The 25,481-nt window shown below is 41.2% G+C and overlaps 1 protein-coding gene across 6 annotated transcripts in view; it reads right to left on the bottom strand.

The window, feature by feature from the left end:
• Nucleotides 1-25,481, bottom strand: part of ASAP1 (ArfGAP with SH3 domain, ankyrin repeat and PH domain 1) — a 362,608-nt gene that overhangs the window by 145,726 nt on the left and 191,401 nt on the right. For all 6 annotated transcript variants that reach the window (XM_048841653.2, XM_048841649.2, XM_048841648.2 and 3 more), the window contains 2 exons: nucleotides 15,021-15,095; nucleotides 14,628-14,677 (listed from right to left, as the gene is read on the bottom strand). In XM_048841653.2, coding sequence (XP_048697610.1) covers nucleotides 14,628-14,677; nucleotides 15,021-15,095 — 125 coding nt within the window. The remainder of the gene's footprint in view (nucleotides 1-14,627; nucleotides 14,678-15,020; nucleotides 15,096-25,481) is intronic.

Here is a 25,481-nt window from a genome sequence, read left to right as displayed (position 1 = left end):
TAAGGTTGCCTACAATGGCCATATGGCCCATCTGTGACTGATATCAGCAAATAGCTGCAACAGCTGGATTTGAGGAGGGCTCTGAGTAACTACAGAGAATTCTTTTCCAGGAGGCTTCTTGGTGGGTCTTGCCCACATATTCAAGGTCTAACTGATCACCATGTTTGGGGTCAGGGAGGAATTTTCCCCCGGGTCAGATTAGCAGAGACTTGGGACGGGGGGTCGCCTTCCTCTGCAGTGCGGGGCATGGGTCACTTGCTGGTTTGAGCTAGAGTAAATGGTGAATTCTCTGTCATTTGAAGTCTTTACATCAAGATTTGAGGACATCAATAACACAGCCAGAGATCCTGGTCATTATAGGAGTGGACGGGTAAGTTTCTGTGGGCTATGACATGCAGGAGGTCAGACTAGATGATCGTGATGGTCCCTTCTGGCCTTAAAGCCTGTGAGTCTACAATTGATTCCAGATTCCAGGTAAGTGAGCAGCTGTGGGAATTATGGTCTCCTTGATACTGAACCACCAGAATTTCGTTGCCTCTTGATACAGTTGGTTGGAGCATGCTCCTCCTTGATTGTACACATTGTTCTGTTACTGTCTGTGAGTATATGAACCACTGTGCCCCAGTGTGATCCTGGAAAGTTTGGAAGGCACTGTGAAGACACTGATATGGTGGGAAGCTTCCTGGTCCAACTACAAACCTTGAATCTTCAATATCCCCAGATGCACTCCCCAGCCTATTGAGAAGGGATCAGTGACTCCAGTCCTGGTTGGAGGAGGAAGAGCAAATCGAATGCCTTGCTCACCACTGCAAGGAATGCAGGATTGAGAGGCACTCTGACAAGCTTGTTCAATGTTTGACAACTCGGGTGACAGACCAACCTCAACCACACCTGAAAGAGACAAAGGCACAGTCTTGCCTTTTTGACTACCTAATTGCATGTGGCCATATGGCCTAGTAACCTTAGACATATATGAACCATATTTGAGGGTTGAGATTGTAGTGTCAGACATGACTAGCAAATTGCTAGAAACTGTTCAGCAGAAATGCTCTCAAACTTGTGGAATCTAGTAGGGCCCCAATGAATTTGATGTTATTATATTAATGTTGACTTCCCTTTGTTCAAGATGAGACCGAGACGACTGAAGATACGTTATGCGAAGTGGACATGAAAGAGGACTTGTTCCTGGAATCTGTCTCTCACAAACCAATCATCCAGGTATGGCAAGATGTGAATTCCTTTCTTTCTGAGGTATGCTGTCACTACAGACATGCATTTGGTAACAACGTCTGGATACAAGGACAGGCCAAAGGGAACCACTATGTACTGATGGTGATCTGCTACCACAAACTTTCTTTGGCCCAGGAGAATCACCACGCGGACACAGGCATCCTGAAGAGCCAAAGCAGCAAACCAGTCATTGTGATTTAACATAGGAAGGAGATATGCCAGAGTGACCATATGGAAAGTCATGTATCTGATGTACTTGTTGAGGCCATGGAGACTGAGACTAGGTCTCATCCCTCTCTTGGATTTGGGGACCAGGAAATACCGGGAATAAAATCCTCCCCCCTGATGCCGTAGAGGGACCTCCTCTATAGGTCTCAGAGTAAGCGAAGTCTGGACCAGCTGAAGGAACAGTGGCTCATGAGAGGGATGCCTGAAGAGGGACTGGTGAGGGGGATGCACAGGCACTGAATGTCATAAACCAATCTCAAGGTACTTAAACACATTTGTCCATAGTTAGTGCATCCCAAGCACTGTACAAGTGAGACAGCCCATCCCCGAACTCAGGAGATGGAGGCATGGAGGTCATGACTGGAATGTTGTCCTGGATCTGAAAGTCAAACTGGTTGCTTATTTGATGATGGTGGAGGACAAGCTGTCTGTTTAAAGTTAGACCCAGAAGACCTCCTCTGCGATTTATGTCCTTTCCAGGAGAAGTCCTGCTGTCTAATAATGAAGGCCATCTGCCGGAAAAACCTTGTGAGCGGTATTGCTGCTGTTGCAGAAAGGCCCCACAATGAGAGCTCCTGGTGGCTGGGGTATGAACCCCCAACAAACATAAAGTAGCCTGTACATTTTTAAAGCAATGTAAGGTCTCATTGGTTTTCTCCCAAAAACAAAAAACCACCAAAGGGCAAGTCCTCTACACTCAGCTGAAGATCCAGAGCTATGCCAGAATTTTGCAACCATGAGGCCCATCCCATGGTTCCAGCTGATGCCACAACTCTGGATGAAGCATCTGCCACATCCAGAGCTGACTTCAATGACATTTTGGCCACGCAACGGCCCTGCCACATCCAGAGCTGACTTCAATGACATTTTGGCCACTCAACGGCCCTCCTTAATTAATGTCTTAAACTCTACACTGGAGGATTCTGGCAACTTATCCATGAACTTAGACACACAATCCCAAATAAGGAAGTCATATTTGGAGAACAGTACCTGTTGGTTTGCAATGTGCATCTGTAAAAAAACTGTGTAAATTGTTTTTCCCCGTAAAGTCCAGCTCTTAGACTCTTTGTCCTTAAGAGTGGTCTTATACCTTTCCTGTTGTAATCTGTCACTCACCACTGTTATCACGAGGGAGAGTTAGGAGCTGGATGGGTTTAAAAGCCCTTCATAGAAATATACAATCTTTTCTCAGAACACTTTGGTGTAGAAAGTAACAAAGCTGGGGTACTCTCTGAGGGCTTTGAAGGCTCCAAGTGAGCTTCATTTATCGGGAAGGCCATTCTCCCTGGTGCTGATGACTGGAGATTATTCAACAACGTTGTGTATTCTCTTGCACAAACAGCCTGAATGCTCAAGGCAGAGGTCACACACCTGAGAAGGTCCTGGTATGACTTGAAATCCTTGGGCACATGTGAAGAAGAGTCTGGTACCATTGAGTTGTCTGGTGATGAAAAAGGGCCAGTGGAGGCTCCTGAGGGGGAAACTGGTTCCTGTGCAAGAGCATCAGGTTGAACTGGCTCAGAAGGGATGCCTTCAGACCGTACCTGCAACAGAAGTGGCTCGAGAACAGAAATTGCAACTGGGATCAGTGATCTTGCCCTGGACTGGAACTGTAGACTGAGGAATATCCCAAGAATTTCAAGGAGACCACTGAGAATAAGGGAAAAGCATTGCTGGCCAGTAGGTTCCGAGTCAGGAGCACTTATCCCTAGTGCAGAAACAGTGCCAATCTCAGTACTAAAGATGTCTTGAAGACTTCCAAGAGCAATGCTTTGAACATGAGGGAAGGGCAGAAGATGTCCCTGAACTGGATCTCAGCAAGCCCTGGAAATCATCCTGTGATAGCAGAGGAGCCACCTCAGATAGGACAAACAAATGATCAGATTTGTCCAAAGCCCAATACAGGGATGGCATCAGTACTGAAGATGAATGACAGGTTTCAGAGTAACAGCCGTGTTAGTCTGTATTCGCAAAAAGAAAAGGAGTACTTGTGGCACCTTAGAGACTATAAGGTGCCACAAGTACTCCTTTTCTTTTTGAAGATGAATGAGTAGCTGATGCCTTTGATGCCAGATGAGGCATCACATTTCTAAAAGGCTCCGGAAAAAAGGACAGTGCCGGAGCTGAGGAAACTGATGATAGGGTCTATAATAGAGATATCACTGGTGCTGAAGATAGCACTGCACTGATGAACTTCCAGTACCATAAAGGAAGTTAACTGCAACTCTGCACTCTGAGTCTCAGGTGATGCGGACTATGGTGCTGACGAATGAGACAACTCTGCGACCAGCCCAGACAGTGCCAAGGGCACAGAGAAGGAAGAAGCCACAGCAGCTGAGTGCCTCTGAACTGCTGGGGAATTAGGGATGCAGAGCAGGTTTGACATCACCTGGTATGCCAGTGTATTAGAGACAACAGACACCCCATGGCCAGAACTAGAGTCAACAGTATGATATCCATCTAGTCCTGATGCGCAACCAGGGAGCAGTTAGATGGCTCAGCTCCATCTTACATTCTGGAGGAGTAACGGTGCTGATCAGCACTCCTCCGAGAAGACAACAAGGAACATTTCTGATCCCCGTAGTCGTCTTGGTTCATCTTGTGGGTCCTCTTCCTCGGAGGACCAGAGGAAGGAGAACTGTCTTTCTTCCTCCTAGGGGAAGCATCAGACCTTGCACCCAGAGTAACATCTCATGCCGGCTCCAAAGGGGATTACGACATCAGATCAGTGAAGGTCCCCAGTGCTGAAGCAGGCCTCATAGCTTATTCCAAAAGGTACTGCCTTAAGCAGAAGTTCCTTGTCACCTGCATTCTCTTCTTGAATGATTTGCAGACAGAATACTATTCTTTAAAGTGCCTTTCTCCCCAGAACAAGCATCACGTGTGCGGGTCATTCTTGGGGATAGCTATCCCACACAACAGACAATGCTTAAAATGCCCAGGAGGGCACTCACCAAGATAAGTATCTAATCTAACTAAATACTACAAACTAAACCTAAGAGTACTACAAAACTACACTAAATATATGAATGAACACATATATACAAAGAACTCCCAGAAAACTGAGAAGCAGAAGTGAGATAAATCACCACGAGACATTGTGACTAGCCACTGGCAGTGAGAAGGAACTGAAGGGGATCAGTATAGTGTTGCCCTTAAATAACTAGCAGAGGGGCTAGAGCCACTTCACACAAGCACCCCCTCACCCACAAGGGCACTGCTTGACAAAGTTCTCCAGCTTTGGTGCACTGGAAGCCTGCACACGTGAATGGAATACATGTCTGCAACTACTCAAAGAAAACAAGAGAGTCTGCACTCTTAGTCAAACATTCTGCATACTCTAAATTGGGAACTCACAGCTACTAAATAATTGCTGTATGAAACTTGTCTCCAGACAATTCTGTAAATATGACATGACTGCAACTGGCTACCTTCTCCAGAAAAGAAAATACCCCAAACCAAGAATCTGAAGTGCTAAAACTAAAGGCTGGGATTAGGAGGCCTGCCTTGGTCCTCTTGGGTAGTTTTAGAGGGTCTCAGTGCATCTCTTTTGCAGTTTACATATAGTCCATTGTATGCAAATCTAGTTTCCCAATACAAAGCAACAAAATTTGAGTAGACATCTGCTTTCCTTCTCAATAATCTGTCATCCTCTCTCGACACATTTAAAGAACATTAGCTGAACTTTTGGAAACCTTTAAAAATGTCTGGCAAAGCATTAAGCTTGTGTGTTTCTTGGGCTGGTGCCATATCAGTACAAAAAGAGTTTTGCTTTCTGAAGATCAGAACTTTATGATAACTGAATGCTTCCCAATTGACCAGTTTACCCACCTGCAAAAACTGATCCCTCCTACATTTTGGAAAATGTCCATACTATTGACATATCCATAACTGTTCTTATCTCTTTTATTTCCTTAAAAGTGTGCTTTTTGATGGATTTTTTAAAAAGAAAATTATGGTTTTAGTAGACAGAGTACAGTACTTTGAAGTTCTAATCCTGGCTCTGATCATAACTCCCTCTTTGGCCTTTGGCAAATTACTTAAAATGTGATTCTTCTCTGAAAAGTCTAACATGACACCATGTTCCATTTTTGTCTTAATGAATTCAGATAAACTTTATTCAAATTTTAAGTGGAAAACTGTTTCAAAAGAGAAAGTCACTCATCTTGTGCAGTAACTGGGGTTCATCAAGATGGTTGTCCCTGTGGCTGCTCTACTTTAGGTGTCTTGATGCCCTGCACTTGTAATAGGAGATTTGTGGTCGCAGTGCCCGGTTGAGCCACACATGCACCGTAGCCATCTCACGCTGCTCCGAGTGGTTACACAGTAGTGTGCAGCCAACCGTCCCTCTGTTCCTTCTCTATCCCAGAGAATCTACATGAAACTCTGGAGTAGAGGGGAGGAGGGTGAGTACTACAGCACCCACATGGACAACCATCTTGAAGAACCTCAGTTACCGCACAACCTCTTCTTCAAGGAGTGTCCCTGTGGGTGCTCCACTTTAGGTGACTGTTGAAGTAGTGCCCCTCAGTGCGAGGGCGGGGGGCAGAGGGGAAGGAGGGGGCCTTTGGAGTTGCTCTATTGATGGTGGATAACACCATGAGAGTCCAAAGTGGACAACTGATGCTGATTGTTGCTCTATAACATAGTGTTTAGTGAAAGTATGGACTGATGTCCAGGTAGCTGCTCTACAAATGTTAGCAACAGGGACATTATTGAGAAAGGGCACAGATGCTGACAGTGCTCTGGTGCAGTGTGTATGAATTCCTGCTGGAGGTTGTAGCTTGTTGTATTGGTAGCACAACAGGATACATCCTGATATCCACTTGGACAGTCTCTGTTTTGAGATGGTTGTTTGATCCTTCAAGTGTTCTGTTATAGAAACAAATAGTCTGTGATTTTCTAAATGTTTTTGTTCTTTCAGTGTAGAAAGCTAATGCTCTGAAAACAACCAGTGTGTGGAGTGAAGTCTCCTTCCTGTCCGCATGTAGCTTTGGAAAAAACACAGGTAAATAAATGGGTTGGTTCAAATGAAAGGGGGAGGCCACTTTGGGTAGGAACTTGGGATGCGGTTGTAGAGTTACTTTATCTTTAAATAATCTTGTATAAGGTCGGTTTGCCATTAAGGCACCTAATTCTCCACACCCATTTGGCAAACATGATGGCAATGAGGAAAGCCACTTTCATGGATAAATACAACAAAGAGCAGGCTGCAAGGGGTCAACGGCTTTCCCATGAGTCCGCACAGAACAAGGTTGAGGTCCCACATGGACGTAGGGTTTCTTATTGTGGGGTAAGTGTTTTCAATGCCTTTAAGGAAACATTTAATGGTTGGGCGAACAAAGTGACTCTGTCCACCCTGTCGTGCAAGGATGTAATAGCAGCAAAGTATACTCTGATGGAACTAGTGGATAGCCCTGATTTTTTAAGTTCCAGTATATAGTCCAGGATTCTGGGGGGACAATTGTGGTAAGATCTGTTTATCTTGGCACCAGGTGCTGAATCGTTTCCACTTATGAATATCTTTCTTTCTTGTACTTGCTCTCTGACTGTTCAGTAATATATCTTTTACTTCCTCTGAACAGGCCTCCTCAACCCCAGTCAGCCACGGATTAGCCAGGCCTTGAGGTGGAGTACTGCGAGATTGGGATATGGACGCGTCCTGCATTTTGTGACAGAAGGTGAGGGAAGGGTTCGAGGCAGTTTCATCGCCATCTGAAGCAGGTATGGGAACCATGTTTGTCTGGGCCATGTAGGTGCTATGAGAATGACCCTGGATTTGTCCTGCTCGATCTTGTGAATGACTCAGCTTAGAAGTGGGGTGAGAGGAAATGCATACATAAGTGGTGCATCCCATTTTATGTGGAGAATGTCTCTTAGAGAGTGATGTCCCAATCCCACCCTGAAGCAATATGGGCACTTGGCATTCTGAGCTGTTGCAAACAGATCTATGGTGGGGAACCCCCACATGGACTTTAGAATTCTGGGATCCATCTCCCATTCATAGGTTTGTGAGAAGTCCCTGCTTCGGACATCCACTATTGTATTCCAACATCACAGAAGATAGGATGCCAATATCTCTATGTTGTTGGTGATGCACCAATTCCAAAGTCATATTGCCTCTGTATATAGACAGAATGATCATGCTCCCCCTTGGTGATTTATGTAAAACTTGCACGCTATATTGTGTGTGAGGGTCTTGATGGCATTGTTTTTGATTAGAGGGAAAAAGTGGTTGCATGCATTTTGGACTGCCCTTAGCTCCAGTAGGTTTATGTGCAGGTTGGACTCCGCTGGGGATCAGTGGCCTTGGACCATATTGTTGAGTAGATATACCCCCCCAACCTATTTGGGAAGCATCTGTTGTGATTATCATTGTTGGAGTTCTTTGTAGAAAGGGGATTCTTGAACAGTTGTTCTTTGGCTGTGTCCACCATGTTAGAGAGTCTTTTACTCTGCGTGGCATTGTGAGGCATCTGTTGAGAAAGTGTCTCTGTGGTATATACACTGTTCGAAGCCACGGCTGCAAGCATCTCATGTGGAGTCTGGCATGTTTGACAACAAACGTTGTTGCTGACATATTCCCCAAGAGTTATAAGCATGTTCTGGCGGATGTCTGTGGGCTGTGCATCAGAATCAAAATTAGATTGACCAGTGTGAGGAAGCGTTGTTGGGGTGGTGTTGCTGTTGCTGTCAGGAAGTTGAGGCAGGCTCCTATGAATTCCAACTTTTGGACAGGAACCAGTGTGGACTTTTGTGCATTTATTTACAACTCTAGGTTTGTGAAAAGGGTTATCGTGCTCTGTGTGGCATTTATTGCTTCTTGCTGTGTTGGTGCCCTTATGAGGCAGTCATCCAAGTATGGAAATATCAGTACTCCACGTCTGCGGAGGTGAGCTGCCACGACAGCAAGAACTTTGGCAAAAACCCTCGGAACAGTGGATAGCACAAAGGGTAGTACTCTGTATTGCAAGTGTTGTTTCCCTAGAATGAATCTCAGGAATCTTCTGGGTATATGGTAATATAGAAATATGCGCCCTGGAGGTGGGGGGTCAAGAGCCAATCTCCCTTCTCTAGTGCTGGATTTATTGTAGGTAAAGTCACCATTTTGAAACGTTGTGTTCTTATTAATTTGTTGAGTTTGCATAGATCCAGTATGGGTCTCCACCCACCAGTCTTTTTCTGAGTTAGAAAATAGTGTGAATAAAAACCTCTCCCCTTTTGCTGCAATGGTACGGATTCCACAGCACTTAATTGTACGAGGTGGTTTATTTCTTGTTGCAGCAGGTGCTCGTGACAGGGGTCCCTGAAGAGAGATGGGGCAGAGGGGTGGGTCGGAGGGATAGAAATAAAGGGGATAGAATAACCCTTTTGGATAATCTCTAAAACCCATTTGTCTGTTGTGATGGTATTCCAGATTGGGTAAAATGGTGACAAGGCGGTCTCTGAATGGATGGGGTACCATTTCTACTTCCAGAGTTCGAGAGTGTGGTGGTCTTGTGCCCTCAACCACACCTTCAAAATTGTTGTCTGGAGGTGGGATTGTTGAGATGTCGAAGGTTGATCTTGGTTCTGCCGACATCTGTTCTGTCTTTGTTTACACCGTTGGTCGTACTGAGTGTGGGGTTGAGAGTATGGAGTTGACCGGAATCTGACTGTAAACCCTGCCGTTTCTTTTTGTTTGCAGGTACATAAATGCCCGGAGGGTTTTTAAAGTTCCCCTAGAGTCTTTTAGAGTGCATAGTGACACATCAGTTTTGTTTGTGAATAGTTTTTGACCCTCGAAGGGTAAGTCCTTGACCATTGCCTGGACCTCCCTTGGGAACCCGGAGATATGGAGCCAACATGCATGGTGCATGACCACAGATGTCGCAATGGATCGGCCATGACTGCAGAGTCCAGGGAGGCCTGTAGGGCTGTCCTGCTGATAAGAGACCCTTTGGAAATGTTCGCCTTGTATTGTTTTTTGCCATCTGGAAAATTTTCAATAAATTCAGACATTTTGGAGAACATATTGCATACGTATATTGCCAGCAGGGCCACATAATTGGCTATGCGGAATTAAATGTAGCAGAGGAATAGGCTTTTCGTCCAAAAAAACCTTTTCCAATCCCTATCATATGGGGTCATTCTGGACTGGTGTTGTTTTCCCCTTTTGGTTGACCACTTCTACTATTAAATAGTTTGGTGCGGGGTGTGCAGATAAAAACTCAGCCCCTTTAGCTGCCACATAATATTTTTGGTCAGACCTCTTACATAAGGGTATTGCTATAGCCGGTGTCTGTCAGATTATTTTTGCAGGCTTCATGATAGTATCATTAACTGGCAGGGCTATCTTTGCTGCTCGGGATGTCTGAAGTATGTCCGTGAGATTATGTTGGGCTTTTGATAGTTGTTCTAACAAAATGTCTAGAGATTCAGCTACCCTTTTGAAGAGGTCCTGAAAGGATTTGAAATCATCCCCTGTAGTGGTGGGTGGTAGCATTATGGTTTCGTCCGGTGAAGAAGATGAGAGGTGAGTAGGTGGCGAAGTGTCATGTTCAGCTCTGTCCTCAGGTTCCTCAGTCTCTTCCTCTTGTGTTTCTGAGGGTGCTGGGACAGTTAGTGAAGGGAAGCATGTTGTTTTGGACCTAGGCCGGCTCAGGTCCTGCGGTGTTGGGACCTATACATTGTCCATGGATCCCAGTATGGCCAAACCAGTTAGGTGGGAATGGTATGGGGGGCAGTGCCCATGGGTGACTATACCAGCCTCACATATCTATAGGTGGTTGGTGGTGAGATGGTCCAGGCTTGGGTGAGGAGTGGCAAAGAGTATATATTACTGCAGCATCCTCTTCCTCATCACTGGAGATAGGAGGGACTGATCTACAATGAGTATTCAGCTGACTTGGTACCAATCTGGATGGGGTACCCTCGGTACCGAGGAGAGGAGATTCAGGCGTTGAGGCCACTATCGGGTCTGCATGTCTCATGAATTGCTGCAGAACCGTGAGGCTCTGTGCCGGAGACTGCATTATGGATGGCCCGGGAGTATGAGTTGCAGCTGCCGGTGCCAAGAATTTAGAGCTGTGAGATACACGTACAGCAGGTGGCACCACTGTACTGCTCAGTGCTGAGGTTTTCTTCGGCTCCATGGGTGCCGAGCTGAAAGGTTTCACTTTACTGTGTGAACCTCCATTTGAGCTTGCCCACATAGGGTCTTTAGTTCTTCTAGAACTCTCGGTACTGGACGTTCCCGGTGCCGCACAGTCTGGCGCTCTTGATGCTGTCAGTACTGGGGCAGATTTTTCAATTGGAGATTGCTTTTTCTTAGGCGATTCTCGGCACAAGGATGTCTGCGACCACTTTTTGGTAGTCTTTCTTGGAACAAGAAAAGGAGTACTTGTGGCACCTGAGAGACTAACAAATTTATTTGAGCATAAGCTTTCGTGAGCTACAGCTCATTTCACCGGAACAGGCTCCTTGGCAGCCGTTGTTGAAGCAGAACCCCTGTCAGAAGCTGCTGCTGGCGGCGCCCATTGGCCAGTGGGTGGTCCTGGACTTGGGGTCCGAGGCTGGCCTGTGGGATTTCTCTATCATGAGGGGCTTAAGCTGGAGATCCCTGGCTTTTCTTGCCCTGGTTGTCAGCTTTCTGCAGTGTGGGCACTTTTGAATAATGTAAGTCTCACCGAGGCAGCGGACACACTGTGTGTGGCCATCAGAGACCAGTATGTAGAGTCTGCAAGTCAGACAGCATTTAAAGCTAGGTGAGCTGGGCATGCCTGAGAGCGTCGGTCTCTTAAAGAAAAAAAACAGGGATAAACCCTGTTTGAGGCTATAGCTGTCTGCCTCATGGAGAAACAGGAGTAGATAGGGAAGGTAAAAGGAAAAAAAAATTTTTTGAATGAAATAGAAGAAATTATAGTAAGGCAAAGGGATAGGGTAGCTAACTACAGCTAAACTAACAGTACCAAGAAACAACTACGGACTATCTTCTATTAATCCTATAGGAGGTAAGAGAGGGCCCTGCTGATCGCTCCAACTCAAGACAAAGGCAGTAGAGAAGAAACTGAAGGACAGTTGGCTGCGCACCGCTATGTAACTGCTCGAAGCGGTGTGAGACGGCTACAGCGCGTGCACGGCCCAACTGGGCACTGCTACCACAAATCTCCGATTACAAGCGCAGGGCATCAAGACACAAAATAGAGCACCCACAGGGACACTCCTCGAAGAAGTAGAAAGATATTTTTCTGTCAGCCCTGGAAACTCAGCTTAGGATCTGATAGACAAACTGGGTTCTGTTTGTCTTATGCATCACCAGAAAAGTTTCTATACACCAAATTCTGCTCTTAGTGACACCTGCACAACCCAAATGGCCTTAGCGGAATTCCACAGGTATCACGAAATGTAGAAGTTGACCCAGCAATTGCAAATGTATACAATCAGCTATTCCACTGAAAATGCACGGGCCAGAGAAATACTTAACATATTTATGGAAGAATGAGCCACAGCTCTCCAGAGCTAGCAAGAATAAAAAGTAATTTCATATACAGATGTGACTGAATACACACAGTTTAGTAAAAAGATGCCATTTTTTACTTGGACATTAATCCTTTTGCCTTTGATTCCTCTGGAAGATGGGAATATTTATTTACTAATTTACAAGGACTAATATTTGTAATGAGACTTGAATGTGAAAATATCTGTGTTTAGTGCTAAAATTATATAGGTATGATTAATAAAAATCAATCAATCATTCTTATTGGTCTGACTTTTCTTTCCCTTTTATTTTTTCTGCTTACATATAACTATAGATAGAGAGCAAGGCAAATAATGTGATGAATAAGAGAAACGTAAGTAACGAGACAGATAAACAGAGTAATAAAGCTTCCCTAAATCACATTATTATTCCCCACATGAAATATACACTAATTATCGTAAATGAAATCACCACTGCTGACATTTATCCAAAATAATATTGTGACAGGTTCGGTCACAGAGGATCCCCTTGGGACTGTCACCTGATGTGCTGAAATTGCCTCTGAGCTGATTTTCCCTTCCAGCTTGGGACTCCAGAACCCTGCCTTGTTGAGCCAGACACACTAGCCTGCTGCAACACAGACCCAGGGTCTAGGCCATGCCCCCAAAAATGCAGACTTTACCTAAAAATAGCTCAGCAGGTTACCTGTCTCTAGCACCCAGACACCCAGCTCCCAATGGGATCCAAACCCCAAATAAATCCATTTTACTCTGTAGAAAGCTTATACAGGGTAAACTCAAATTGTTTGCCCTCTATATCACTGATAGAGAGATATGCTCATCTGTTTGGTCCCCCAGGTATTAATCACTTACTCTGGGTTTATTAATAAACAAAAGTGATTTTATTAAGGATAAAAAGTAGGATTTAAGGGGTTTCAAGTAATAACAGCCAGCACAAAGTAAGTCACAAAGCAAAATAAAACAAAATATGCAAGTCTAAGCTTAATACATTAAGAAACTGACTACAGGTAATATCTCACACTCAAAGATGTTCCAATAAGTTTCTTTCACAGAATAGACTCCTTTGTAGTCTGGGTCCAATCCTTTCCCCTGGTACAGTCTTTGTTAGATGCAGCTGACATCTCAGGTAATAAGCAGGGTTTTTTCCATGACTGGCAGCCCCTTTTGTCCTGCTCCACCCCCTTTTATAGCTTTGGCATAAGGCAGGAATCTTTTGTCTGTGCTTGTCCCCACACCCGCCTCTTCAGTGGAAAAGTATAAGGATTAAGATGGATTCCAGTGCCATGTGACATGGTCACATGTCACTGTAAAACCCCTAGTCTCCATTCTTCCAAGGTTGGCCCACATGTACACAGGAAGGTTTGCAGGTAAATAAACCATTTACAACCAATTGTCCTAGTCAATGGGAGCCATCAAGATTCTAAACCACCATTAATGGCCCACACTTTGCATAATTACAATAGGACCTCAGAGTTATACTTCATATTTCTAGCTTCAGATACAAGAATGATACATGCATACAAATAGGAGGAATATATTCAGTAGGTTATAACCTTTGATATGATACCGTACAAGAGTCCTTTTGCATAAAGCATATTCCAGTTACATCATATTCACACATTAGCATGTTTCCATAAAACAAATGGAGTGAAACATCAAATATTTTTAAAATTTATATCACTTATCCAACCATCCTTTTAACCTTGTCCCAGTGTCTACAGCTACACTCAGTAAGAGTCACTGAATTTTTAATATAACACTCCAAAATCTAATGCCAATCCAGAACTCACTTCCATCAAGTCTTCCTTTGAATGGACTGTAACAGATTATCATGGGCCCAGATGCCTGAATTATGCACCAAGGGATGGGTCAGAAATAAAACTACTACCACACATTGAGTTAGGGGCATTATGAACTGAAGCTTCCCAGAGCGATACATGATTTCTCCTTGTAAACTTATTTAAAATTAGTTTTTCATCACAACTAGTCTACACACATAAAAATATTGCAAATGTATGGTTTAGTAATATATTGTATTTACTTTCATTTCTGACTATTCATCACTTCTTATAACTAATATTCCTTCTGTATACACAGACTATTTTATTCTATTATATACTGCTTAAGACTAGAGCGCGTGAACAGCTGTTTTAAGATTTTTTTAATCTATAAAACCTGTGTCACATGTCCACAGAAGTTTTATTGTATCTGTAATGTCTAGATATTATATGTATGGTGTATAGCTTGTATGTCTGTATACCAACTAAAAATGTACAGTCCCAACTAGAAAATTAATGGTTTGATCAGCAACCCAGTCTTCTTCCTTATTCCAGAGGAATATTAGGCATAAGGTTTAACTCTTCAATAGAATACACAAAAGCTTGAATTTCCATTAACACTGAAGGTTATATATCTAATGTGATGTTCATGGCATTGAGAATAAACCCATTATTAATCCTTCATCTTTACAGATTCATCAATGGTAACAATGAACAGTTCTGAACCAGAATGAAAATCCAAAAATGTTACTGACCTGCTAAATAAGTCTGAGTCATCTACCGAAACAAAGATAAATGACAGGTATTCTCAGTATCATAATAATCAAGGTTAGAATGTAAAAGGTTTTCCTTCTCTGACATTAAAGTGTTTTCTCTCTTTGTATGAATTATGACAAAATGAAGAATACTTACAATTTGGTCTCATAATCCTTCCAGGCTTTGTCAAAAGGCTTTTTAAGATCCTTAGGAAACAGAAAATGCACTTAAAATAGGTTTATAAACACTTTTAAATTGTAGGTTTAAAATTAAGATATCATTCCAAAAATCATAAATGGCATTTTAAAAAGTCTTTTCTTTTAAATCTTTTCAAATATTCCTCTCTCACGGATCTTAAGACAGATATGAACCACATATTTTCCAAGTGGAATTTTAATCATACACCTTCAATTATACTTAGCAGAATCCATGCAGATATGATGACAATAAGTGCCAACATAAGAATCTGGATGGATGGGTGGATAGTAAGGAGCTGAAATCTAGGCAACCCTGAAAATGTTCCCCTGAAAGTACTCACTGAACACTTACCCCTTTAACTCCTTTCAAGTCTCCTTTTAAGAGAGAATCCAAAGTGAAGATAACATTGTGGCTTAAGCCCTGGAGCTAAGGAAAAAAAAAGAAGCAGCACTAGTTGAGTTTAAAGAAAAACGTATAAATATCATGATTTAAACAAATATGTTGCACTCATATCTTTGTTTCATTTCACTATCTAATGTAGCTGAAAACTGTGGCAAAAAAGTTCCACACTAATAGCAAATTCAGATCCATAAAGAGTTAATCAGCATGTACATGGATGGAAACAGAAGCATTAAAAAAATATAGGAAACTTATGGACATTCAGGGAAACAAGAAAAGTGAAATTAAAATTAACAGATGAAGGAGGTCCAGAAAACAGATCAAGGTAATTTTCAGTTTCCCTAACAAACAATAGAACATTACTTGGGGAGCAATTTAAGAACATAAGAACAGCTACACTGGGTCAGACCAAAGGTCCATCTAGCCAGGTGTCCTATCTTCTGACAGTGGCCAATGCCAGGTGCCCCAGAGGGAATGAACAGAACAGGTAATCATCAAGTGATCCATCCCCTGTCACCCATTCCCAGCTTCTGGCCAACAAAGGCTAGGGACACCATCCCTGCCCATATGCTGGCTTCTGGGTCAATAAGGCTTTTCTTACAGTTCAACAAACAAAAGATATGGAGCAATTGTAGCTTGTCAATTGTTGCTTTAAAAAAATAAAACCAACAACTCAGACCTGAAGGTCATTAGCAAACCTGGGCTCCACAGGGCTGAAGGGAAAGTTCCACAAAATATATAAAAAAAGTGTATTTTAAGTCAGTATGTTTGTTAATTTAAGGACGTTTGAAAACAATATCCTAGAATGGGATTCTGGAGATAATCACAGGTTAGCCTTTGAAAAATATGACTGGGGGGATGTGGGGTAGGGGTGTGGGGAGGATGATGAACATGAGCTACTGTTTACTTATTGATATCTTCTTCATTTAATACAGTTTGTTAGCATTCTTTTAAATCCCATCCTTCTTATGACTCACAGATATTAGAACTGATTGTTATCCTTGAATACAATGTTGTTGCAATTCAGATGACATACACGCAAGCATCCAGGAAGGAATATCTTTACAATGGTCTTGAGTTATATGTCAGTAAAATGAAATACACACATTCTAGCTTTTCATATCCATACAAAAAGTTTGTCCTCACATCACTAGAAGAAAGTCATGAACAGCCACCATACCTTCAACTGCAATTGCATCAATTCTCCTAAGCAGTTTGGAGGTGATTCAAAACTTCGAAGGGAGACCACACAGGAGTGAGACTGGTTATTCAATAAGTGGGATTCCTTCTCCAAAGCAGTAATGGAATTAATGTCTCAACATATTTTCTATTAAACAATACTGAGACCCTTACCATCTGCAGTCATTAGAAGATAGAAAGATATTTACCCTGTTCTCTTTAACAAATACCATTATGGGTAACTACCCATAAGTTTGCCTTTATCTGAAAACATCTTCAAGTTCTTTTGTATATGTTTTTATATGTTTCAGTCTGCGAACAGAATAGTCATCCATCAGCTCAGATTTTTTTTTAAACACATGTACCCAATTGCAAGTACTATTCTGACTGTGCATACTATATTTGCACACAAATTGCTAAATGCAGAAAATGTTCACTCACATTTACAAATCCCACAATGATGTATACAATCACAATAAATGTTTGGGAAAATTATTTGCACATCTGTTTTTAAACTCTGAGTCTATATACTGGCTGTTTTACAAACTTTGTCTAATAAAATTGTACAGATATTTAACAGTTTGGCTAAAACACTACCTGCTCAAACTATCTAAAAGATGTGTCCACATGAATGTTAAGGGGGATTTTCAATCAAATTAATTTAATTGAAAAATACATCTTTTAGCTTGTGTAGACAAGGCCTTTCTAACAGGATAAACAGCCATATCAAAACGTTAATATTTGAGAAATGAATTAACATGCTCACAGAGTCTTCAAATTTAGAAGGTTACATCATTTAAGTTGGGGTTGGAAGGAAAATAATTTCTTATTTTAATGGAGTCTCTTACCATTATCCTTGGGGGAGATCATGTGGGGATTAGAAAATATCTGAGTGTTAATTATGAAACAAAAGTTAGTAGTTACCAGCCAACTTCCCTTCCATAAACAGAACAAATGTAGGCATTCTTAATCAGTGCCTTTGACCCCCGGATATGTAAGGGTGAGCATTTCCCAGCTCCAAGAAAGCATGACACCATCAAATTCACTGGGGTGTGTCAAAGCCACTGCTATAATTTCCGATAAAAACCAGCACATTGAATTTTCTGAACTTTACACCATCTTCAGATATGAAGATGCATAAAAAGAGAACCTAATAATACATCTGTCAACCAAAATAAAATTAAATCTAAACAGGCATCTGTCTCCTTGAATTTATGTCAAAAGATTAATAGGAAACATTAAAAATCCAATAATAAAAACCTTGCACTGAAAAATGCCCGTTTAAGTCAGTAATTCTCCATACCCAATGATTCTGTGTCTGCATCTTAAGCTAATGCTTCTTGCTGCTTCTACTGTGCAAATGCCTGTCCTTCACACTCACTACAAAAAAATGTGTTTGGCTGTCAAAGCATTCATTCAAGAAGTGTAAATGTTTCCCCACATGCAGAGACACCAAAGATTTGGGATAACAAGCACAAAAAATTGTCAGGCAAGAGTCCTCACCGTGCCATTTTGAAACGCTAAAGTTCCCGCTGTTCATGACTTATTATCAAAGACTCTCAATACTATTCCTGAATATTTAACAGGTCTCCGGATTCATTCCCCACTATGCCTTTTCTCTAGGAAGTTCCATGAAGGATGAAAAACAAAATCGGATAGCCAGTCTTCCCTCCCCGCAAAACAAAGTTGTTAAACAACAGAAGGATTTTCTGGTCCTCACTTTAAGTGTTTCTGAGAAATTGTACTAGCAGATGTTGTATTTGTGAGAAAACATCCAATATGTTTTACTGTGTGCCTCTGGGTGGAGCTGACAATGAGGACTTGGGTTGGACAGCGGAGCATCTTTTAGCAGTGCAGTACTATCAGTAAAGGAGATTATTCCCTTCTCAGGTTGCTGATGCAGGGGCTGGTTCTGCCCCTCGTGCAGGTGGTTTAGGAGCACCCTTGCCTCTGGGTACCCAAAACATAGACCCATGCTCCCCATTAGCGCCTGACACCCCCCCACCAGGCCACAGAGTCTCACCAGACCCCGAGGACATGGGGGAGGTGGTCCTTTTCTCTGAGGACTTGGAGGCAATTTCTCCCACTTCATATGAGGCTGCTTGTCCTTACCCTCCTCATGTCTATGCTTGGACTAGTCAGTGGGCCTGACCTCTGAGGATTTGGAGCTAGGGAGCACTGGGGCTGGAGGGAAACTACTTGGCCACCCAGAAGGCCTGAGATCATAATGGGTCTCATGGAAAGCTCCAAGTGTCTACAGAGTTGGAATTCATGAGACTGTAGGGTTTGAGGAGGAAAAGAATGAGAAATGCTAGTAAAGCTTGTGCACACAGGAGATTTTGTCACACCACGACTGGTAGAAAGAAACAGGAGAGGTGGTCGGTCCGGGCCATCCCTTATGCCCTTGGTTTGGAGCATGAGAAGGTGCAGAGCATAGGTGCAGACCAACGGATGCTTCTAGTGAAAAATCTTATATTCTCAGGAGTATGGAACACATGAGCACCCACAATGCATACCCGGAGGGATCATCTCTCGAAGAAGAAACTACTTCCAGTCTGGCACAGACTTACTATGACTCTATTGAACAGGAACGAGTTTTCACTATATATATGTATGTGCTAAAATCTTAAGAAGAAGAAGAGATAAGAAAACAGCAAATTATTTAAGATGACTGAAGCAGTCTCTTTATTATTCTCTCAGAAAAAGTGATTTGAAAATACAAAGTACTATATAAATACTATATAAACTTTGCTCTTTATGCTTCTGGTCCTCAAAAAAGCCTTGTATTTCACAATCTTTTTTCCAAGAGTGATTGTTTTATACCTAACACAGCATAAATGTTCCAATTCAAAGTTTAATAGTATTAGATCCGGTGTTGGAAATTAGATTCAGTGTTATTTGGACTTTTTTGAAAAGAAAAGAAAAAGAAAAGAAAAAGAAAAGAAAAGTTGCTTGCCACAAAGTTTAACCATATCTTTCACTTTTACTGCTTATGATTGCATTTTGCAACTTTGAAAATTATTTTAAATTTATTATACTAAGATATAGTTCTTCAGAATTGGACACTGCAAACAACATACACAAATATTTAGAAGCTTTCAGCAGCTAGCAAATTCTCTGAATATTTTTCAGAATTAACTTCAATATAAACAACTCAGATAATTCACGCTGAGCAGTCTTACCAGAAAAAAACTTCATGTGTATCATAACTTATACAATTTTACCCGGTTACTCCTGTACTGAGCTCAATAACTTGTATAAATTAGCAGGATTTCCACATTATTTATATTAGAGAAAGAAACATTTTAATCAGCTCCTTTCTTTCCCCCTCTGCATCTCTATTTAATCTTATACTCTAAATGTCTTGAAAAATAAAATTTCTTGTTAATGACTTTTATTTTTATCATTTGATAAATGCTGATTTTTTTATCATTTCTTTTACCTTATTTACCAGTATATACATTTAATTATTTTAGTTTACTTCCTTGTTTCTGCACCTGCATTACTCATAACGACAGCAATTCCCAGGGTACACAATGTGAGCTAATTGCTATAGTTGGGTTAGCAGATGGCACTTATACCACATTTTTTGTGACTACTGTTAATTGAAATGGTGGATTTCTAGTTTTTATTGAAATCAGGATTATATTACTTGACAGAAAATATAACTGGTGCTATCCTATTTGGCAGTGTCTTATGAAAAATATGTCAAAATACAAGAAAAAAATCTGAAGTTCTAAACTGAGAAATATTACACTTAATTATATTAATGGCATAGTTATATAAAACGAGCCCCAAACTAACATATTAAAAACAAGAGCTGCTTAGCAAGTCTTGTAGTTCACATATCTTTTTAAAATCTTGCTAGGGGTTTTGACAAGTATGCATACATTTTACGGACCACAAAGTTTGCTACAGGGAAGTATCCTCCAATTACCAGAGAAAACCTAAAGGTCTATGAAAACACCTAATTTTGAGATGACTCGCTTACTGTATCTGAAAGTTCCCAGGTTTTATTCCATACAATAAAGAGTTTGGAAGAAAAGAACAATAATTAATGTCTTAATAATAAATGACTGTTTCAAAAAAAAAGTATATGTATATTTTTATTCCAGGGACTATGTAAAGACATCATCAAGATTTTGGGCACTGAACACTATGATAACTGTTTTGAATATGACAGGTTTCAGAGTAACAGCTGTGTTAGTCTGTATTCGCAAAAAGAAAAGGAGTACTTGTGGCACCTTAGAGACTAACCAATTTATTTGAGCATAAGCTTTCGTGAGCTACAGCTCACTTCATCGGATGCATACTGTGGAAAGTGTAGAAGATCTTTTTATATACACACAAAGCATGAAAAAATACCTCCTCCCACCCCACTCTCCTGTTGGTAATAGCTTATCTAAAATGATCACTCTCCTTACAATGTGTATGATAATCAAGGTGGGTTTAACACAAATCCAGCACAAATCCAGGGTTTAACAAGAACGTCTGGGGGGGGGCGGGGGTAGGAAAAAACAAGGGGAAATAGGTTACCTTGCATAATGACTTAGCCACTCCCAGTCCCTATTCAAGCCTAAGTTAATTGTATCCAATTTGCAAATGAATTCCAATTCAACAGTTTCTCGTTGGAGTCTGGATTTGAAGTTTTTTTGTTGTAATATAGCAACTTTCATGTCTGTAATCGTGTGACCAGAGAGATTGAAGTGTTCTCCTACTGGTTTATGAATGTTATAATTCTTGACATCTGATTTGTGTCCATTTATTCTTTTACGCAGAGACTGTCCAGTTTGACCAATGTACATGGCAGAGGGGCATTGCTGGCACATGATGGCATATATCACATTGGTGGATGTGCAGGTGAACGAGCCTCTGATAGCGTGGCTGATGTTATTAGGCCCTGTGATGGTGTCCCCTGAATAGATATGTGGGCACAGTTGGCAACGGGTATCAGATGTCAAGAATTATAACATTCATAAACCAGTTGGAGAACACTTCAATCTCTCTGGTCACGCAATTACAGACATGAAAGTTGCTATATTACAACAAAAAAAACTTCAAATCCAGACTCCAGCGAGAAACTGTTGAATTGGAATTCATTTGCAAATTGGACACAATTAACTTAGGCTTGAATAGAGACTGGGAGTGGCTAAGTCATTATGCAAGGTAACCTATTTCCCCTTGTTTTTTCCTACACCCCCCCAGACGTTCTTGTTAAACCCTGGATTTGTGCTGGAAATGGCCCACCTTGATCATCATACACATTGTAAGGAGAGTGGTCACTTTAGATAAGTTATTACCAGCAGGAGAGTGGGTTTGTGTGTGGGGGGGGGAAGGGTGAGAAAACCTGGATTTGTGCTGGAAATGGCCCAACTTAATTATCATACACATTGTAAGGAGAGTGATCACTTTAGATAAGCTATTACCAGCAGGAGAGTGGGGTGGGAGGAGGTATTTTTTCATGCTTTGTGTGTATATAAAAAGATCTTCTACACTTTCCACAGTATGCATCCGATGAAGTGAGCTGTAGCTCACGAAAGCTCATGCTCAAATAAATTGGTTAGTCTCTAAGGTGCCACAAGTACTCCTTTTGTTTTGAATATATATTTTTATTGTCTGATGATTTATGAGGGCCTCTCAAATTTAAGGAACAATCCAATTATAGAAAGGAAAGAAAACTAAAAGGAAAACCCTCTGACCAAGAAACCTGCTTGTTTCCCGAGGAATGTTAAGAGCATGTAAAAATGTACTTGTGGCTGCTTTGAATAGTTCCTCTGTCAATACCAAATATGGAACAAGAAAGGAGAAAACTTTATATTTCTCGAATGCAGTGGTTGATACATCTAGCTCAATAGTTGAAGCCATTTTTTATAGCTCTTCAGCAAGGCAGCTCTGTTTTTTCCAGTATAATGGAAGCCTTACTTAATATATCTTTTTTATGCAGTTTGTTTTCCTCTCTCCCCCCCCCCCAACATACCAGTTAAAAAAACTACAATGCTCTGAATAACTTGGAAATATCCCACGTTGTAAAGTAAAAACTTATTTGTACTCTTAGGTATAAAAACTATACCTCAAAAGTTTTGACACTGCTTATATTATATTGATTATGTAAATATCCCACTCTTAATTGTGTTATTTATGAACACTAAATTAGTTATACGCTGATAAACATTCCTATTTAACATTTCAAAATTTCCTATCATTCCACTGTGTTATCCATTATTTTTGTATTATGGGATTGGAATTTTACTAAACCATTCATTTGTATATATACTCTCATCACCTCCTACTCTCCAGCTCTATGAACTAGATGGCCTAAGGTCAATATATTGAAAAGTGGCTAGTGATTTTGAAATGCCCTAAAGGGACCAGCTGTATAAAAGGTGGTACTCAGCACTTTCTGAAAAGCAGACCTTTAAGATGTTACAAAAGTTGGGTACCCAAAAACTGACACATCCAAAATCACTACTCACTTCTGAAAATCTTGACCAAATTCGTCCTAATCTCGCCTTCCACATAAATTCTCTAGACCACTTAGCATCCTATTTGCCCTTTTCTTCAACTTTTCAAATTCAATATGCCAATGTAAAGGTGATAACCAGAACCGATTTAAAATACTTATGGTTACATTTTCTGTCCCCCTTTAATGCACTCTAGCATACTATCTACCATATTAGGGCATGGCTACACTTGCAGATGTAGAGCACTTTGAGTTAAACCAGGCTTTGGAGAGTGCAGTAGGGAAAGCACTGCAATCTGTCCACACTGACAGCTTCAAGCGCACTGGCATAACTGCATTTGCAGCACTTGCAGCAGCATTGGGAGCGGTGCATTGTGGGCAGCTATCCCAGCATACAAGTGACTGCAACGTGCTTTTCAAATGGGGGCTGGGATGGGGTGGAGTTTGACAGGGTGTGTATTGTGTGTATGTGCGGGGAGAAAGAGTGGGTTTTTGAGGGGCTGAGAGCATGTCAGCATGCTGTCTTGTAAGTTCAGAGAGCAGCAGACTCCCGGCCTCTCTCTCTCTCTCTCACACACACACACAGCATTCCACAGTAATGGTTGCTTTGTCTCGGAGCAGATAAGCAGCCAGCTGTCAGAAACGGAGCTTTCGAAGGGCATATCCGCATTCCTGCAGCGATTCAAAAACAATGACAAGAGTGGCCACTTGACTTACGGGGATTATGGGACGTTTCCGGAGGCTGATCAGAGCGCAGTAATGCAACACCTCGTTCACACTGGCGCCGCGGAGCTCCAGCGGGGGCGCAGCAAACGCTATTCCACTCGCCGAGGTGGAGTACCAGCAGCGCCGTAGCCGCGGAGTCAGAGCGCTCTACGTGCCTTGCCAGTGTAGACAGGTAGTGAGCTAGTGCGCCCGGGGCTCCTTTCTTGCACTGTAACTCGCAAGTGTAGCCAAGCCCTCAGCCTTTGTGATGGCTACTGCACACTTTGCCAATCTTTGCTAAATATCTATGACTCTCAGATCATAGTATCTGAGGGATACTATCTAATTTTAATCCATGTGGTATGTATGAAAAATGTATCTAAACCTGTTTTATAGATGTGTGTTGCTTTGCACTTACCACTAACATTTCAGCTGTGCCATTATTTCTCCCATATCTCCATTCACCTCATTAACTAGCATACCTTTCAATATTGCTTTTGATTAGAGAGTTTACGTGGATCATTTTCTGATTCATTGACTCTGGTAGTATTTTTTTTTTCTGAAGACATATGGATTTCTTTTAGAAATCATTCCTGCTACATTTCATTTTGGTCTCAAATTCATTATACACTTTATAATTATGAATACTCTTTCCTGTGAGGTAGTGAGTATAGTGGTCAGAGCAGTGGACAGCATAAGAATTCCTGGCTTCTCTTCCTGATTGCTATTATATTGTTGTGTGACTCTGAGCAAGTAATTTAACTTTGCTGTGTTAATTTCTCAATACATCAGACTTGTAGTAAAGTTTAATTGATTCTAGCTTTTGCAAAGCACTAATATCTTTAAAGTTCTGAGTATTATAATCATTTCTCAGTGTTAATTTCCTCCACTATCTTGTCCAACCACAAAGACTGACAAGATCCATTTGGAGTTTCTCAGTCCTCCTTTGTTCATTTCATGCCCTTAGTTGATTGGTGCCTTTAAATTCAGCTACTTGAGACAAAATAATCCTGCCATTTATGATGTTCCCTAACACTGTGTTGTCTTTGAAGGTATCTATCTCTAGATTTAGCAAAAAAATTTCCTGGCAAAATTCCTGAATCTAAGGTGTGAATATAGAAAGAATTATCAGCTTGCAATAATGAGCAAATTTTAATTCAATAATAAATTGCCAGATTAAAAAAAAATCAGAAAAATTTTGACCACCTTCAAAACTTCGATTCTTTTGTAGCTTTTATATTGCCAAATTACCAGAGCCTGCAGCTTCAATGTTTAAATAAAAAACTTGGCCCTTTTTGAAAGTAAGAGTCTCTAGGGATAGATCAATTTTTAGGGATATACTAATGTTAGAATGCTCACATGAGCCAGTGATCAGAGTCCCTTTGGTATTTGAATTCTTCAGTATTTGAAAGACCATGAACCAAAAGGGGAAGTCACCAAAATATGGAAATACCCAAAACCTCTGATAAAAGCATACATTGCTACAGTTTGCAGGCATCTGAATTTAAAGGAGAATCGTGAAAGTATTTGAGTCTAGATGCCATTGGACAGACACTTTGTCAGCACTCCAAACATTTTTTTTTTTTAAGTGAATAGAAAGTGTCTGTATGAACATTCCATTCCCTTGATGCACGTCTCATTAACTATCTAATCGTTACATTGAACTTCTCCGAAAGAACTACATTGGAAAGTGCTTTCTATCCAATGCGAATATCTGCTATTTTTAGAGGCATTTGTAAAGATAAAACAATAGTCTTCTAAGCCCAGGTTTATTTTATGTACGAAATCCTATAGAAGTCTGTTATATGTACATTCTCGAGCACAAGTTTACAACTACCAAAGGGAGACAGGTTCAATGGAATCAAAGTAACTGGAAGAAATACTTTTCAGGAAACAAGAACGATAACAAGACTTCCATGTTATCTCATCCTAATTGTGGACTTTAATGGGGAGTGAAGAGAGTGTATGAGTGCAAGAGAAAGTTCTACAGAGACTAAAAGACCAAGTATATCGATCTATTCATATTCTCAAAACTATAAGAGAATCCTGTTACTTATGAATAGGGCCCT

Source organism: Caretta caretta, chromosome 2, assembly GCF_965140235.1.
Source record: "Caretta caretta isolate rCarCar2 chromosome 2, rCarCar1.hap1, whole genome shotgun sequence".
NCBI lineage: Eukaryota > Metazoa > Chordata > Testudines > Cheloniidae > Caretta > Caretta caretta.
The sequence above is the reverse complement of the archived record's forward strand: the minus strand, read 5'-3'. Positions and strand labels throughout refer to the sequence as shown.